This window comes from Orcinus orca, chromosome 15 (assembly GCF_937001465.1).
Source record: "Orcinus orca chromosome 15, mOrcOrc1.1, whole genome shotgun sequence".
Classification (NCBI taxonomy): Eukaryota; Metazoa; Chordata; class Mammalia; order Artiodactyla; family Delphinidae; genus Orcinus; species Orcinus orca.
Window position 1 is genome coordinate 79,322,277 of NC_064573.1, and position 18,675 is coordinate 79,340,951.

The 18,675-nt window shown below is 47.3% G+C and overlaps 1 protein-coding gene across 1 annotated transcript in view; it reads left to right on the plus strand.

The window, feature by feature from the left end:
* Positions 1 to 18,675, plus strand: part of SRRM4 (serine/arginine repetitive matrix 4) — a 168,471-nt gene that overhangs the window by 138,172 nt on the left and 11,624 nt on the right. Inside the window, exons 9-10 of the mRNA XM_004276750.4 lie at positions 12,584 to 12,885; positions 15,951 to 16,142. Coding sequence (XP_004276798.1) covers positions 12,584 to 12,885; positions 15,951 to 16,142 — 494 coding nt within the window. The remainder of the gene's footprint in view (positions 1 to 12,583; positions 12,886 to 15,950; positions 16,143 to 18,675) is intronic.

Sequence of the window (18,675 nt, forward strand, 5' to 3'; positions counted from 1 at the left end):
CTGCAGGAAAGCATGTATGAGACACCACAGGAGGTTTCTTTGGGGAGGAAGGAAAAGAGGGGGTCTTTGAGGCAGCAGAGGCACTGCAGCTTTGCGGTGACGTCTGCATCTTTGACAGCTAGGCTGCAGCACTGACGAGCAGCTGGGGTTTGATTTCACCTGTGTAAGCTCGGCCTTGAATGTATGCGAGAATTTTCCTCCAAGGAGCTGATAGTACTCGGCCTCTCGTGTCCACACAAGATCTCAGGGAGCTGAGGATGCAGCTGCCCTCACTAGTCCCTTCCACAGGTGGGACAGAAAAGCCGATGCTCAGAAGGGTTAAGGTCTGGAGTGAAGCCACTGAGTAAAGCAAGAGCGAATCCAGTCGAGGAACCCGGCCTTGAATGGGATCACGGAGCAGTCCCTCAGGTCGAGAAGGAGGGCTGGAATACAACTTCAGGCAGTTCGATGCCAGGAAGTTTGCTGAGCAAGGGATTTGGAGTTGGGTCTGAACTCAACTTCGAGCTGTGTGGCTTTGAGAAAGTCACTTAACCTCTTTGAAACTCAGTTTTCTCATTGGTAACTTTGAAATAATATCACTTCCATGTGGGATTGTTGGGGATATCCAATAACAGAAATTATGTGAAGGCCTTTTGTAGACTCTAAAGGGACAGACACACAAATAGGAGGAGATTCCACACAGACGTACCCTATGCTTAACAGCTAACAGCTGGGAAGGGACCTGTCTCCTCTAGCTAGGCATAAATCTGAAAATTTCAGAGAGCTGCTCCCTTAGAAAGGATGAGGTGGAAGTAAGGAATAGCTCAGGGGTTCTTGCTGAGAGGTCAAGGAGGAGAAGGTGATGATAAGCACTGGTTGGGTCTGGTTGACACAATAGTTATATCTCCAGTGCATTCTGGGAAACTCTTCTTTACCAGTAAAGGCACCATGTATCACCAAGGTCTACTTTTGCCCAAATCTTCTACCTAGGTGGAACCATCCACAACTCACCTCAGGGCCTTCCTTTGTAGAGATACCTGTAGTTGCTCAGTATTTGCAGATCGTAAATGCTCACTTGCATTCTCCCCTCCGCGAATGTCCTATGAAAGGTCTTTCCAGTAAGGCAGAGAGTCCGGAGGCCTGGGGGCAAGTCTTGGCTTGGCAGGACAAATCCTTTTACCCCTCCCAGCCTCAGCTTCCTCAACTGGAAAATGAGCATGATTATCCCATTTGTGTCCCAAAGGAATTGTTGCAAAGGTAGAAATAAATTTAAAATACAAGCAATAAGAGGTGGAAGAATGGTTTTAAGTTGGTAAAAGCCACCCCGTCTCCCTGGTCATGGTATTTATGGCAGCCCATTCGGTGGCCCTAACTGACCCTCATTAAAAAGTGCCATTGGGAGCAACTGGCTTGTGTTCTCTCACCTGGGATGGTTTCCTAACCAGTCAGGTGCAAGGTGTTGCAAAAAGCCGAATGTTGACTCCCCCCCAACCCCAAAATTGTGGTCCTCCCACACCAGTGAGTGAGGTACCAGATTGGCTGTTGGTTCTTAGGGCCCAGCTGCTATTAGAAGAGCAGAAAGCTCATCCGTACCTAGAAGGCAGAGGCCTTAAGAGCTCACCTAATCCAATACCCTGATTCCAAACAGAGAACCTGGACTCACAGGAGAAAAATGACTTCCACGGGCTAAGGCAGGTCGGAGTTGTTAAAAACTTGGGACTATGTTTATGTGGTCAAATCCTGGCTGCGAGCTGGGGATAGTTATTTAAACCTGTTTGAGCTGCAGTTTCCTCATCTGTTAAAAAAAAATTGCAGATAATAAACCTCTTCTTCAAAAGCCTTGTTTTGGGGACAGAAGCAGAGTAATTTTGTACATAGTCGAGCCCAGTGCTCGGCACAGGGACAGAGACCAGCAAATAGAAGCAGGTGTTGTGATGAAAACATTCCAGATGCTGGCTCTGTACTTCCCAGCCGTGGAATCTTGAGCAAGTTACACAAACTCTCTGTGCCTCAGTTTTCTCCAAATCTGCAAAATGAGGAAAATAATAAGACCTACCTCATAAGAGGAATGTTGCGAGCATGCAATGACTCAACGTAAGTAAGACTTCCAGACTGTAACAGGCACGTGGTAGGTGCTAGGTTGCTGGCGGTGGATAGAAGCAGCAGCAGGATTAACCATGGAAGTAGTAGTGGTAGTAGCAACAACAGTAGTGGAGTAGTAATAGTAGAATGGTTCCAGGCCCAGGCTAGTCTGTGGGTGAGTTGAGACCACAGCTAGAAGCCCTGCTTCCCCTGCTTTCAGTTTCCTCCCATCCTCAATGGCAGCTGCAGCCCAAATGGCTAGCCCCACCCTGCTCGTGGCTGCCTGACTCCTGGGGCATCAGACGCCCCCCAAGTCTGGTCCTCTGTGTGCTCTCCATGCTGGGATCTTTCTCATCCACTCTCCTGCACAGGCAGGGATGGAAGAGGATACCAGGTTGGACCAAAGGTTTTCCAAGAGTCCTGGCCCCAAGATCTTTTTGAGCTCTCTGCTGAAGAGACAGCACAGTCATTGTCATTCCATCACTTGTTCAAATCTACCAGTTATCTACTAAGCATCTATAAAGGGTCAGCTCTGATGTGGCTCTCAGGATCCAGTGAATAAGAAACAGCCTGTGCTTTCTTAAAAGGAAGACAGACAAGGTAAAAATTGTAGAGGACAATGCACAGCAGTGAATGCTGAGATGGGACAGGAGGTAGGCAGGCAGGGAGGGGAATTGGGGTTAGGGTTAGGTTAGGGCAGAGGAGGTGACAACTGAGAAACTAGCCAGTGGAAGCAGGAAACAAGGGCTGGAGTCAGGATGGAGAAAGAATTCCAGGGCAGGAGATGGGGTTCTGGGGGTTCTGGAGGTGAACAGGAGCCCAAGCGTGAGGGGTCTCCTATGCCATGGTTCCTGCCACACTCCATGGTGGGCATTCCATATGCAGAGCTCTTTAAAAATCAGGGGTGGGCACATTACACCAAGGGGGCCTGTTTGCATACATGAATATGCAGAAGTGGGTTGTATCTTGTTAAAATCCTAGTTGGTGAGCTAAAGATAACCTGAAGGCCTCTTTCTTGGTCGGAGCCCAAATCCAAATGGAGGGTCCCGAGGAGTGAATCCTTCATGGCCTCATTCGTTCCTTATCTGCACTCAGTCAACTCTGTTCAAGGTGTTAGGGAGACAGAGAGATGTATAAACAGGCTTCCTGAATTCCGGAGCTCACCATCTAGCCGTCAACAGAAGGCTGCAATACAGTAGGATAAGCGTTGTCATTAGGGCTGAGACTGAGCTGGTGAACACGAGTACTCCTCCACTGTTCAAATATTCAAATACTTGCACACCAGTTGATAAACAGACCCTGTCACCACCCATCCCCCAGTCAACAAAGCCATCCCTTCCCTCCTCTGGTACCTTCTGGACCTTCTCACAGTCCAGGAGATAAATGGTGATACCTGGCAGCCCTTCAGTGCCAAGGCCAGCTACCTGCAGATGGGGCAGTACCCACACTCAACCACTTGTTGGATATTTTGAATATCACCCCTGGAGGTGACAGAAGCAAGTACAATATGTAGTAGGACCACAGAGGAAGGACCAATGTCTAAGAGATCTTGGTGTCTGAGAGGACTTTACAAATAAAGGAACATGTGAGCTGGGCTTTGAAGGATGAGTAGGAGTTCACCCAATTGAGATGGCTACTGAGATAGCTAAATACCACTGTGTGCCAGGCACTGTCACATACTTTACACAGTTTTTTTTTCTCATTTGATTCACAAAACAGTTCTTTGAAGTAGATGCCATCATTATCACCATTTTTCAGATGGAAAAACTGAGGCTCAGAGAGGTGAAGTGACTTAGGTCAGTAGCCCAGTGAGTAGGAAGGGGAGCTGGTATGAATCATGGCTTGTATCTCAGAAGCTTACTGTGATAGCCAGAGGGCCTATTGGATGACAGAGAGGTTGGTGGCCCCAAGGTCTGGCCACGCCCTGTCCTGTAGCAGGGGCTCCTCTGTGAGGTCTATCCTAATTGGAGGGGGAATCTAAAGGGGGCTGATCAAGACTGAAATTAGACCCAGGAGAGGGCAGTCTCCTCCTTTCTCCTCCTTCTGCCTCTAGCAAGCCAACAGCTGCCACATAACCCTTGCCAACAAAAATCTGCACAGATACGGCAAAAAAAAAAAAAGGCAAAGCTTGGGCTCCGTAAAAGAGGACCTCATGAAACTTGTGAATAGTAGGAAGCAGGAGGTGACAGTGATGAAGACAGGAGCTTTGAAGCAGATTCGGATACTCCAGAGTTCTTGATTTCATCTCCCTATGAGACTGGATAACAGCCGTAACTCATGCTTCCTGAGCACCTACTATGTGCGAGGTGCTAGGCTGAGTTCTCTACATGTGTCACCTCATGCATTTCTTATAATAGCCTTTCAGGGGATCTTCCGCTAGTTTCCTCATTTTACACTGAGGAAACTGCAGCCTAGAAAACTTAAGTAAAAGGCAGCTGTTAAATGGAGAAGTTAGGATTCCAACCCAGAAAGTCTACCCTCAGAGTCCAGGTGCTTAATTACTTGACTTCCCTTGTGTCATTTCACTTCGCTGGGCCTCTGTGTCCTCATCTGTACCTTTAACTAATAAGCATACTTACTGCACAGAATGGTTGTGAGGGTGGAGTGAGATAAGGTATCCATTCATTTATAAGATATGCATTAAGCCCCTACTATGTGCCAGGCACTGGCTGAATAGCAGTGAACAAGACAGAGAAGATTTCTACCCTCATGCAGCTTCTGTTTTATGAGCAAAACTTAGCCTGATGCTTGGGACATAACCCTCAATATACAGTAGTTGCTAGTGTTATGATTTGTCGTCATAATGGCTGAATTAAACTTGCTCCCAGTAAAAGCAGACATGATGTTTTTGAAGTATCTCTGGCCTCAAAAAGCGTAATCATATCCAAGATCTCAGGTGAACCTCAGAACAACTGTAGGAGAATGGCAGGATATGCCTCCTACTTTGCTGGCAGGGGAAATGAGGCTGCGGGAGCATGTATGGAGGGTCCAGCCTTCCCACCTCTGACCCAGGTTCTCACGTACATTCTGCAAAAGTGAGCTCTTGCCCAAACTAGGAGACTCACTAATCCAATGCCATTCATTGCCCTTTAGAGAACAAAGGGACTAAAATGCGGAAGCAGGGGGCCGTGAGACTGAGGCATTTGTGGGACCAGTTATTCTTTTTAAATGGAAAACGGAATAGCATTGTCAACTTTTACTTTTGCCAAGCAAGAACAGGAAAAAGAAAACCACCATTTTCTATATTGAAAGGGACATTTACCATCTGAAGAGGAAGAATAGACACGGCCTCAGAAGAAAGGATGAGCCTTTAAATCAAATGCATTTCGTTGGATGAAAAACTCATTCCACTGAACTTTTTTTTTTCTCATTTCAATTTGGACTGGTGAAAATTTTGCCTGACTGGATCCATGTAGAAATTTTCAAGAAGAGGTGGGCTGAGGGCCCTCAAAAGGGGCTTCCGAGAAATGATGAGGTTGAAGCTGCTGATCCCCTTCAGCTTCCTGACGGAGGGAAGGAGAGACATCTGGCCCCAGGCCCAAGGTCAACTTCAGTGCACAGCCCTGTGGGACCACCCCAGCCCTAAAGGACTTTGTCATCTTCCCAACATCCTCAGCAGATCCCTGTCTTTCTCCATTCCTCCCCCTCTCTAATGAACTCCTAACAGGTCAATGAATCCAGTCTTTTGATGTCTTCCTAATTAATGTGCAAAAGAAGATGAACAACAATGAGGAAAATAAACTTAATGTCTTTGTGAAACAAAAGGTTTAAAAAAAAAAAAAAAAGGAATAAGCAGAACCCTCTAGCTAAAAGCTCTGCCATGCAGCTCTACATTCACATGAGAATTTCCAGTCCCCCATATTGGCAGGGAGGGGAAAAAAATTTATAGCCATCTCTCTCCATGGAGCCATTTGAAGCTCAGTAAATGGACTTGTTCAGTTTAATTGGAATTCTCTTCTTGATTGTATTTTTGTAACCTATTAGGCTGTGCTGCCTCTTGATCTCGGAATTCAGCCGAAATTAAATTTTGAAGTGTGAGAGGTTGCCTTTTTCCCCGTTCTTGATTAAATAATGATTTGAAACAAAAACAATAAATAACAGTGCCGGCTTCCCTGGAGGGCTGAGAGAAACTCCCAGTGAAACACCAGGAGCTGGAGTTCATGGTGGGGGGATTTAATTACTTATTAGAAAAACCCAAATGTTGACGCTGAGTATATTAAGGAAAAAGGAGAATAGGCAAGCTTATGAGTTTAAAAGAAAAAAGAAAAACAAACTGGAGCTTCACATTGGCGGGGGCTAAGAGAATAAAGGGAACGTATTCATTTGTTTTCTCCCAGTGGCCGTGAGTTTGTGAAAACCAGTTTGTCCTTAAAAAACCCTGAGATTAGCAATCCTGACCCAGAAGGGAAAAGCTTGTAATAGCTCTGAGGTCTGGATATGGCTTCATGACTCTTTCTCCCGGTTCCTTTCATTGACAAAGTCCAAGAGGGTTCGAAAGGGCAAAGATGGGGAAGATGGAAGGGAGAGATGAAACATACAGGAGGCACCGTGTCTGTGCTGCTTTGAGCTAGATCCGGGTAGCAGTGAACACTTAGAACAGAGGGTAACAAACTTAGTTGTCTCAAGGGCCAGGCAGCTAATAGATACAAGCAGCAGGGAACCCATAAGGCCTGGGGCTGGGAGAGCTTGTGCTCCTTCCAAAAGGGGCAGCTGCAATTACTCACAAGCCAATTATTACCAAGCAGGAATGTCGACTCAATCTTGCCAGATCCTCTCATTCTTCAGCATGAAGTAGAAATGGGCTGTTATGTGAATCTGCCCCACTCTACAATGTTGACAGTTCATTCAAATTTATTGTCGAACATAAATTTGTTTCGCCGGTAAGTGGGCTAAAGAAAGCATATCTGAAACAAAGTATAACTTGGCCCATCCGTTTTCCAGTGGTGGTTTGGGGTGTTGAGACAGATGCTGTCTGTTTATATCCCCTCCCCCTCCCCACTTCACACACTGCCAGCTTCCAGCTTCCAGGTAATGTTCTCTGGCTGCCAAAGACCACTTTGTTTGGCTGGGTGGCAGTTTGGACCTACTAGAGAACTGACACCCTTTGGGTGCAGCCTTTAACCCATGAGTGGCAGGGAACTGGTGTATAAATATCACAGCTCCCTCCTTGGTTGTAATTAACTCTGGAGCTGTCCCTGCCTTGGCTCCCAGGGTGTCCTCCAGAAGCCCTCTGTGGCAGCTGGCTTGATAACACATCTTCATCTGGCTCCTTCTCTCCCCTGTTCATTGCCCCCACTCTCCTACTGAGGTTTCTTGCCCTCAAAGAAACAGCCAGCACTCAAATTCCTATCCCAATTTCTGGGAGAACCATATGAAGACAGGTGCATTTCACTTGGTGATTAAGCAAATCTTACAGGGGCTGAATTTTTGTGCCAAGGCCCAAAAGCAGGCCTTTGTGAAGACATAAAAAGAAGGGCAAGTCTGGGATGGAGGAAGGGGTCAGAGTGGACCACAGAAGAGAGCCCTGGTATGAGGGTCCCAGGTCTTAGACAGGGGTCCCGGGTACCATGAGGGCATTGTTCCTGGACAAAAGTGGGTCTAGGATGACTCCTCCCAGCGGGCCTCTTGAAGACCGTTTTGCAGCTAAGCTGGGGATACAGGGGCAGAGAGCAGTTATGTACATAGAAGAGAAATTTCCAGTGGATGAAGAAGAGCTCGTCAAAGACGACTTGTGAGTGGCCTGTTATCTAAATGAGGAGACGGGGAGGAAAGCGGGGGAGCCATCCTGTCACGCCAGCGGCCAGTGGGCAGCAGTCTGCATCCTCCATGCGGAGTGAGAGTGAACATCTGACGAGGAAGGAGACACTTAGAGATGGGAGGCGAGCACACAGAGGCCTCTGTCGTCTGCCTGTCATAAAGTCCTTGACTTTATGAAGGTCTCCCCTGCATTATCATGGCATCACTCGCACACGCACGCACACACACGCACGCTCACACACACACCCCACAGTCTGCCTTTGGCCCCCCTCCGTTGTGTCTTTCCTCCGTGTGTGGGGTGAATGGAGAGCTCTGGAGAAGGAGGAATCTGAGGCTAAGAGGCCATTAAACGATCCAGACATCCCTACTGAGCTTATGAAAATGTTTCTATCACCTGGAAACAGAGATAGAGCCCATCAAGACTGGTAAAGACAAAACCAAATAGAGTTCAGCTGAAGGAAGCAGGAATGAAAGTCTTCGGGCCACCACCCCTTCCCGCGACCCTCAAAGTAATCCTTAAAGCAGGCCGAACAGGGGGAGAAGATTTACGTCTCCAGGACCTGCTAGGCATGTCATGTTACGCTGGTTGTGCCCTGTCCGAGGGTGACTGGCCTTGGAGTTACACCCCACCGACCCTCCATTTGTCGAGCCAGCTGTGAAAACCGATGTGGGGCTGCTTCAGTCCAGAGAAAGGTATATCTCTTTTCTAATTTGTCTGGCCAGAGTGGGGCACCATTTTCGAGTTCCTGACCCAGGGGGAGCACCGTTCTAGCACCTGAGCAAAGTCACCACATGGGCCAGCAGCCCTGTTGCGTGCAAGAGGCCAGACCCATTTCATCTCTTAACCCGACCTCCCAGGATAGCAGAAGGTGGAAAAGGAAGTAAGGAGACCCAACACCACTTGTCTCATCTGGAAGGCTCCTCAGGTCAGGAACTTCTCACCTTAGCCTGGAACTTATGCTGTTGAGCATGTGTAGACTGGGCTCCTGTGTGCTTTCTCTGAGGGTCCTAGGTCTGATGAGGGCCAGGAGGAAGAGCGGAGGGCATTCCTTCTCTTTGCCACTGGCCTGGACCTAAAACTTTATTCTAGAGATTCTCTCTGGCTCACATGCCCAGCCCTGAGCTGGTCTCAAGACCTCAACTTTCAGCCCATCCAGACGGAGACAGGAGGTAAAACAAGCAGTACTGCCCCCTGGCCTCGGGAAGCGTGCTGTAGCAGACAGAAGCCACTCATTTCTGAATGAGTGGCTGAATGAAAGAGTGAATGTTAGAATGAATGAAGTAGAGAGTTTTGTGCTTTCCTGGCCTGGAGCTCAGAGAAGGCTTTCAAGAGGAGGTGATATGTAAACTGGAAGATGAATAAATTTAGCCATGTGAAGTGAGGAAGAGGGGAACAGTGTTCTAGGCAGAGGAAATGGCATAGGCAAATGGCCTGGGGTTGGGAGAGCGAGATGTGGTGGTAGAACCAAGAAAACTGTCTAATCGATTGGCCTAAGGTCGTGGGGGCCGGGGCGGGGGGCGGGTATATGGAAGAGACGAGGTTTGTGCAGGACACAGGGTTGAGCTGTGAAGTGTCGACACTGTCACGCATGTCAAAGAATTTAGATTCATCCAAAGAAATGGGACTTTCAAACAAGCAGGAGAGGTTGGTATTTTCAAGCCCCAGGGTCAACCCAATGAGGACATTTCAGTAGTAAATTTATCTCTGTTTTCCGTGATGATGGGAGAGCATGATGCCTTAGAGAGTTCTCAGTTCTGATCACACAAGTTGCACGTGGATAGTGGTCGTGGTCAGGTAGCGACACTCTGAAAGTGTCCCTATGAGCTCAGGATGTGGGGTTGAGAATGTGAAAAAGGCAAAGTCCCCTTCTATATCCACGAGCCCCGAGGGGCCTTATGTTCAGGAGATCCTTCCCCCTGGGGACTCTTGATGCACCAGGGCAAATCCTTTGAAATTAGTAGTCAAGGTGGAAACAAGTACCTGGGCAGAGAAAGGCCCAGACTGGATGCCTCCAGTTAGCAAAAGCCGTAGGATACTGGAAACCATTGTATTCATGGTCCAGCCTGGTTCCTTCCAGGAGGGGCTCACCTGGGTCACTTGTGATACACTGGCTACCAAACATTCACTGTCTCTGAGGCAAAGATTCCATGAGCCCATCCCCAGACCAAGCCCCAGCTTGAGAGCCCAGGTCCCAGGGTCTAATTGCCTGGCACGATGCTTTGTCAGTCCTGACAGAGGTGGTGGAAATACACATGTAGCCATTGAACTCTCAGAGGTGGGAAGGATATGGCATCCAACTTGCAAACTGCAAGACAAAAAGGAGCTGAATGGAAAAAGGGCCTTTACGTTAATTTTTAAAGAAGTCTCACACTAGAAAACCCCACTTGGGCAACCTTATTTTGAGGTCCCTTGTCCCAGAGCAAAGCTAGCCAGATTGCCAAGCATGTACAGTGGCAGCCACGCTGGGTGGAACCTGGTAAAGCTGGACCACCACCTTGTCTGTGTGCAAAGCCTCCTGGGAGAATCCGCAAAGGAAGTCCCACCTCCCCAGCTCCAGGAGCTGATATCCTGAGCTGGTGGAGTCATCACTGTTATTCTCACAGTTCCGTTGTCTCTGTATCTCACCCTCATGACCAACTGCTGAGAAGGCAGAAGTGTTTCCTTAAGAAAGCCCAGAAGTCCCCCTTCTTTAGGCCCAAGGTGCACGGGAGAAACTGGTTGGGAGAAGCAGGCTTTTGATGGTGAGGCCTACGCTAATATTTGCAGGGCCTGGGACAAGCGCATAGAAGGAGAGCCACACACTATACATGCAAATGTTTATAAGTCAATCCATCAAACTTAGATGAAATAGGTTCTCCTATCTTGGCAAACATACCTTCGAAATGATCTGGAAAGTCAGATTTGGATTTAGAATCTTGGACCCCTCGGAGCGCCAGGCCACAACATGACAGTGTAGGGAGAAACTGCCCCGAGGCCCTGGCCCCTCCCATTCTCCCCCCGTGTCCTTGCATCGTCCAGCACCGTGATGGACCTCCCACCCAAGCACACGGACACCTAAGCCTGAACATCCAACTTCTGTTCAAATAGCCACACTTGGACCTAGGAATGTGCACACTTGTAACATGGTCTACCTCTGGGAGAACAGATCCATGGGTGATCCTGCAGAGACCCTGGAAGGGGACTCAGGGTCATTTAAACAGAGAATTCTGGGATTTCAGGTCCCCAGAGAGTCATTTCAGGGGGAGTGGTTTACAGGTGGTACCTTCCCAGCCCCACAGATTTCTCACCCCAAGGGGATGGTTATCGCAGGAGGAGACCCGGGGCAGAGGTCCATCTTGCCCACATCTAAGCATGGTATTGTTGGGGGACCAGAACCAAACCCACTATGTCATCCCAGCTGTGAGACTGGTCTGAACGTTTAAAGAAAAGCATCCATTGTACTTCTAAACACACCATAGCCTTCCCGAGGGCTATCTCTCCCTCGCCTCCTTTACTCCTTCATCTGTCCTAGATCAGCCCCACACAGGATCCTGGGGACCCCTCCTCATTCCCAGGCACCCCAAGGCAGCCCCTCCCAAAGCCGTTTGTCACAAGCACACCTTCCCTGTTCCCCGCCCCCCATCTTGACACCTTAGATTGATGCGAACTCTAGCCGCCATCTGCATTGTCAGCAAGGGTTTCTTGATCCAACTTGGGCATTAAGGGACTGATGAGGTTAGTGTTGATGGCTTGAGGTCCCGTTACTGAGAAAGCCAACCAGAAGTGATACTTCACCTGTCAAGAACACTGAAAACCCAAAACCCAAAGTTCAGGGCCAAGTGTGAGGATGTACAGAAAGGTGTGTGTTTTTTCTTGTCATTTGCGACTCTAATGATGGACTCACCTTGCCCGCTCTTCCCTTTCTCTTACACCTTACCTACCTACTAAAGGAGGAGTTCTTGCTTGGTAAGTGGATATAATCCGCAAAGACATGAGAGAATTTATTAGAAGCCACTCGAGCGCCTTAGCTACCTTCTCCAGGGGGAAAAGGACACACGCAGATATCCGTAGAGAGCTTTTTTTTGTTTGTTTTCCGTCAGACAGTTTGACTTCCATTTTTTATTTTTTGTCCCCTCTTTCTTTTCCCCTTTAGTTGAAAACTACTAAAATATCATTTTGTGACCTTGACTTTATATTAAAAAAAACCTCTCATCTTTATTTCATTTCTTTTCCCCACGTGATATTTGTTTAGGGTTCTATTCGGGCAACTTTTTCTTTAAAAAAAAAAAAAAGTCAAATTTGTTGAGGATTTGGTTGACGTTTAAAATTTTGGCTTTATCTCCTTTTTTTGTTCTTAAGTTTCAAGATATATTTTTTCAGGCCCATAGCCTCCTTTCTTTCCCCCCACTTTTCTTTATTTTTATTATTGTTTTAGGTTAAGGGTGTTTACACCCCCCCCTTCTCTTAAGTTGTTGCTTTCGTTTAATTCCTTAGAAATTAAATTTTGTATAATTTCCTTTTTCTTTTGTTTAATCTGGATCGCATGCTTTTTTCTCTGCATGATACCTAAATCTTCCAGTTATCCTAGCAGGGGGTAAAAAAAAGATCTCCTTTCTGTGGTATTCTTTCAGGAATTTGTGCTTTTGTTTTTTGGCGTCTCTCCTTTCCTCTCCTCTCTCTTTCCTTTCGTTACAGTGCATCATGATGGTAAACATTTCTTGGTTATTTAGACACAGCCCGCAGACCCAGCGCGCAGCAGTGTCCGACGGGTGTTTTTGCTTTCAGATCACTGGGCCGGGGGCTGCTACCCTCTTTACCAGAACTGCCAGGCTGCTCGCCACGTCCCGAGGACGCTCCCAGGAGTATGACTCGGGCAATGACACCTCCTCGCCACCCTCCATGCAGATCAGCTCAGCCAGGTCTCGGGGTCAGGAGAAGGAGAGCCCCACTGGGGGCCTGAGCAAGAGCCGGGGCCCCAACAGCGGCAACACCTCTGATTCAGGGAACTCCTTCACCACCTCCTCCCCCCAGAACGAGGGGACCGCTTTGGAGAATCTCTCCTCCACCAGCAGGGGCAGAGAGTCAAGGTCAGTGCGCCTGGGCGGCAGGAGGGGGTCCTGCCTGAGCTCCACAATCTCAGTCTCTCACCCTAGCACTACACCACACACACAGACTCCAGGTCTTCTATTTGAGAGAAAGAGAGAGAGAGGGAGATCGGCATCATTTTTGAAAAAACTATCCAAGGAGATCAGCTTGAGGTATAGCTGGATCCAGGGTCTCAAAAAATACGTCATCAGGAATCTGTCTTTCCTATTACAGCTCTCAGTTCTGCTTCCCCCTCTCTTGGCTTTATTTTCAAGGAGATCCTCCCAAAGCATTGGCAAAGATGCCATCCAGTTAACATTCTATCGGTCTAGCCAGCCAATGGAAGGAAAATGCCTCTTTCCCGAGAATTTCAGCAGAATATCAGGGCAAGTGCTCATTGACTCTGCTTGGCCCAGCTTGGGTCATCTGCCCACACTAGACCAATCACACTGCCCAGGGGATGCAGTATTCTTGGCTAGAACTTGTCATATGCCACCATCAGGGCTAATGAGTCTTCCCATGTACACTAAAACTGGGGAATGTCTGGTTCTCTGAAGGAAAAGCAGGGTACTGTTATCAGGAGGAGGAATGGAGGCTGGGCAGGAAAAAACAGATGTCAGTTTACCAATAATCAGAGGAGAAAGTCTAACATTTAAAGTCACTGTCATTTTAAAATATGCCACAGTATTTACCCAAACGCACTGAAAATTTATGTCCATACAAAATCCTACACATGGATGTTTTTATAGCAGCTTTATTCATGCCCAAATTTGGAAGCAACCAAGATATCCTTCAATCGGTGAATAGATGAGTAAACTGTGGTCCATACACACAATGGAAAACTATTCAGCACTAAAAAGAAACAAGTTACTAAGCAATGAAAAGACAGGGAGGAAACTTAAATCCATGTTACTAATAGAAAGAAGCCAATCTGAAAAGGCTGCATATTCTACGATTCCAACTATATGACATTCTGGAAAAGGCAAAGCTATGGAGACGGTGAAAAGATGAGTGGTTGCCAGTGGTGAGAGGGTGGAGAGGGGTGGACCTGCCTGCCTCAGGGCATCCCTGGCCTCAGTTCACACCCAAGCTCGGCTGGGAGCCAGGGCTGGGTCAGAGCAAACGTCCATGTCTCCAAGAACAGGCAGTGATGTTCCCAGATATCTACTCATATACTTCAGGGCTGTTATGCAGGAAATACTGAGAATAGCAATAACAACAACAACAACCATAATAATAATAACAGCAGCTATTATTTATGGAGCCCTGAGGTACTATGCCAGGTGCTTTCCATAGATAATCTTCCTAAACTCCTTCTAAAACCTTTACGGGATAGGTTCTGTTATAATTCTTTTTTAGCTGATGGGCAAACAAGCTCAGAGCAGTTAAGAACCTCACTTAATAAGGGCCGGCACCGGGATTGAAACACAGATCTGTCTCCAGAACTGGAGTTAAGCCTGAACGGCATTTAGCAGTTACCTGCTTAATCTGATCTATGTGGACAGCCAAATTAAGTAACTTAGACCCAGCCTTTCACTGTGAAGTATAAATGATCTTTAAATCCGTGGCTATTTATGTCATGTCAGCTATGAGCAGAAGGCAGAATGGAAGAGACATCAGCTCTAAATCAGGGGAACCACAGACAGTAAAGGCAGGGGCTGGCAAGGTAGCAGGGAAATGGGCTTCAGGGCTGGACAGATCAGGGTTTGAGACTCTGGGTGGCCGTGAGCAAGCAACTCACCCTTCTGGGTCTTCTCTGTAAATAAGGGATAATAATAGTGCCAACTTCCTAGGGTTGTTGGGGGCTAAATGAGATGATGCTGTGAAGCTCCAGGATGTGCAGGGGCTCAGCCCGTTTATTCCACAGCTATTTATCAATGACCTAGGACATTTGTCTCAGGCTGTGTCCTGGTGCTGGGATACAGTGTCCAGAGAGACCTGAGTCCTGTCCCCAGGGAGCTCCATGTCTGGGGGAGGGAGACAACAATTATAAGACCAAGCGAGCCATCTAGGGGTGGGGGGAGGCATTGGAGGCTGGGGGCTCTGATAACACAATGGAGGTCACACAACCAGTCTTAAGGGGATCGAAAGCCTGAACCATGAGTAGGAGTTGTCAAGTGAAGAGGGTTCCAGGCAGTGGGAATGTTCTAAAGCCTGCAGGCAAGGAAGGGAATAGGAATATTCCAGGAGGGACAAGTAGTCCACTATGGCTGGAGTCAAGAGAGGGAAGTGCCCGAGCTGAGACTGGCGTATGGGCAGGGGCTGGGTCACGATGAAACTATATGAATGTTATTTGAACTTGACCCTTGGCCCAATCCCAATGAGCATGTCCTTACTGAGAACCAACAGGAACCCGGCATGGTTCTAGGCAAGGTGAGGATATGACAGGACCCTGTGCTTTGGGTGAATTTGAACAAGCCTCCACCCTTCTTTGGATCTCCACTCCCCCATCTGCAAAATGGGCTGCGCCAGTTTCCCAACTTAAACCAACTACATGTCACTTTCTTGAGTCGTTCTGTATTCAGATACTACTGTTACTCTCATTTACTTTAATAAACTCACTTTTTAATATAAGGAAACTTGTAGTACTATCTTAAATAGAAAATTTGTATCACCTGTCCTCAATAGACTGCACCTGTGAAAATACATATGATTCAATCACTGTATTTAATTCTGGTTAGTTACAGTTGCCTGCCCAAGGTTCTGAGTCTCAGGCCTGCTATCTCTGTCTTTGGGAGATTGCAAGCATTAAAGAGACAGTAAAACCCCCTAGTACCCAACCTGGGCTTTCTCATTCATATGATCAGAGGGACTGGAAAGGGACGAAATCTTCCACCATGTGATTTGATCATACCCATCATGCACCCTGTGGTATGTGTCCTACTCTATCTCTGCTCCACTAACATCCGTGGTCTGGGAAGTCTTTCCAGAGGTAGTAAGATGGGGAAAGGTGGATGGGGGGTTCTGAGAGCACCACAGCCGAGGCAAAGTACGGAGGTGAGTATCAGCTGAAGATGCCCTGGACCAGCGGGCGGGCCAGTGCTAACAGCCATTCTCCCCTCTGCAGAGGATTCCAGTCGCCATGTCTGGAGTGCACCGAGGTGAAGAAGTCCAGTTTGGTCCCACCCACAGCCCGGAGCTCCCCCATGAGAGGGCGCTCCCGCAGCTCGTCCTGTGCCAGCGCCCACTCCTCCAGATCTCCAAACCCCAGGGCCTCCCCCAGGTACACCAGGAGCCGATCCACCTCCTCTGGGAAAAGGTGAGTGCAATTTTGACCTTGGTTCTGCAGCTATTTAAGGTAACTGGAGATGTCGTTTGACCACCAAGCGACAGAAGTGGAACAGATTTGAGTTTGAATGCCCATTCTATCTATTACTCACTGGTGGCCTTGGTTGTCAGTTAACCTGTCTGAGCCTTAGTTTCCTCCCCTGCAAAATGAAAACCGTAACAATACTTACCCTGAAGGATTGTTCTGAGGACTATAAGACACCTAGATCAGTACTTGGAATATAATATCAGTTTTGATTGTTGTTATTGGCATGAGGATGCATTCATGTGTATCAGTTATCTTCTGCTGCATAAAAATTATCCCCCCAGTCTAGCATCCTTATCAATAAGTTTTTCCTTGGTTCTTGATTCAGTGGATCAGCAGTTTGGGCTGGGCTCAGCTGAGCGGTTCTTCTTCTGTTCTCTCTTGGGTTCATGCATGTGTCTTCCATCAGCTGGTGGGTTGTCTGGGGGCTGGCTGGTTTGAATGACCCCAGCTGATTCATCTCTGCTCCATGTGGCCTCACATCTTCCAGCAGGCTTGTCTGGGCTTGTTCACATGGTGATGGCAGGGTTCCAAGAGAGAGCAGTAGTGTGCAAGGCCTCGGCTTGGAACAGGCATGACCTCTTCAGCTGTTTTCTTAGCCATTGCAAGTCAGAGGACCAATCCAGATAGATGCAAGGGATGCTCCTCTTAGTGGGAGGAGCTGCAAAATCACACTGCAAGGGGCATGGATACAGGGAGAAGAATTGTGCCCATTTTTTTCACTTTACCACTCAATTCTAATAACCCCTGGTTATTGTTTGATTTTCTCATGTGGAATAACGATATGGCAGAATGCAGAGACATGCGATCTCAGGAATTGGAAGATCCATCCAATCTAACCAACCCACAGCTTCATGGAGTCCAGCTTCCCTCTACAAACAAGAACTTCCAACGGCAACCCAACTATTCCTCTTCTGCAACCATATCAAAAAACAGTTGCTTACGTAGGTGGTTACCTCAAGACCAGTTCATTCAAAATAAGGAGGCAAGGAAGCTAACAGAAATATTCAACATGATAGAGTAACATAAGTAGAAGAGCAAGTCAGGCTAAAAGGAAAATTGAGAGAAATAAAATTAAATCAGGAGGAAGGTTAAGTCCCAAAGGCATGTCCTACCATTCTGTACGGTTGGCCATCTGTATCTGTGGGTTTCACATCCCTGGTTATGAAAGGCCAGTGTATTCAATATACTATGCCATTTTATATAAGGGACTTGAGCATCTGCAGGTTCTGGTATCTGCAGGGACTCCTGGAATCAATCCCCCGCAGATACCGAGGGATGACGGTTGTTGCTATGGAGGTGTGCTGCAAATGTAACTCTGAGCTCCCTGGCAGACAAAGCAAAAAGGGAAATTGTCCCTTTACATTATTAACAAAAAAGATAAAAATTGAACCAGTTGCTTGGAAGAGCAGTTATTTCTGATTTTTAAGTATGAAAAATGATTCACATGGCTCCACAGAAAAGGGACACCATGTGGTACAGTGGATAGAAATGCCTGACGTCCTTTCAAAGTGTCCAAAAGCATTATTTCATCATAACTCTTTTTTATAATGTCTCTCAATATATAGCCAAAGAGCAAGTTGGCAAAGCAAATTTTTCAGGGGCCATAGCTGGACACTGTCCCAGGGCACTAAGACTGGAGGAGCTATTCCTTGTCCACACTCCTTCCATCACGCTGGGCAACATGTAAGAATAGAGTCCCAAGGCGATGGTTATTATGATCACCTAAGAAAGTAGGAAGGGGCTAAGGAACACCTGGGTGAGGGCAAGTCAGAGCAAGACTTCTTTTCAAACTGAAAAGGATAGGAAAACTTTGCTAGCATTCCTGTGAGGGAAAGCTGGCAAAAACAGAGCATGAGAGAGTGTCCCCCCTACTCATTCCTGTGCCTGTAGCAGACATTGCTAATCCATCCCAGCCCTCTTTCCCACTGAACACAGACATGGCCACATAATCCCCCTGAACCCTGGCAGGAACTACTAGCAGATCAAATCAGCAACTGTGAGATGAAAATTATTTGAAAGACTGAGAAAGAAGGGTAGATGTTCCTAGGAAAGTGGTGGAGAAACTAAGGCAGTCGTTCTCTAAACGTGGGAGGCATTAGCAAGAGGGAAGAAGACTGGAAATAGCATAGGGGTTAGTAATTCGGATGCACAACAGTGTAGTCTAGCAGAAGTCAGGAGCACTTTGTAGCCAAACAGACCTGGGTTCAAACCCCTTACCAGCTGAGTGACCTTGAACAAATTATTGGGTTGGCCAAAAGGTTTGTTTGGTTTTTTCTGTAAGATGGCTCTAGTAGCACTTAGTTGTCTTTAACTTGATTCAAAACAATTTTGTTAGAGTGTATGTGACAGCTGTCATATCAGTGTGCACGAGGGAGGATATTTGGGGATATATGTATATGTATAGCTGACTCACTTTGTTATAAAGCAGGAACTAACACCATTGTAAAGCAATTATACTCCAATAAAGATGTTAAAA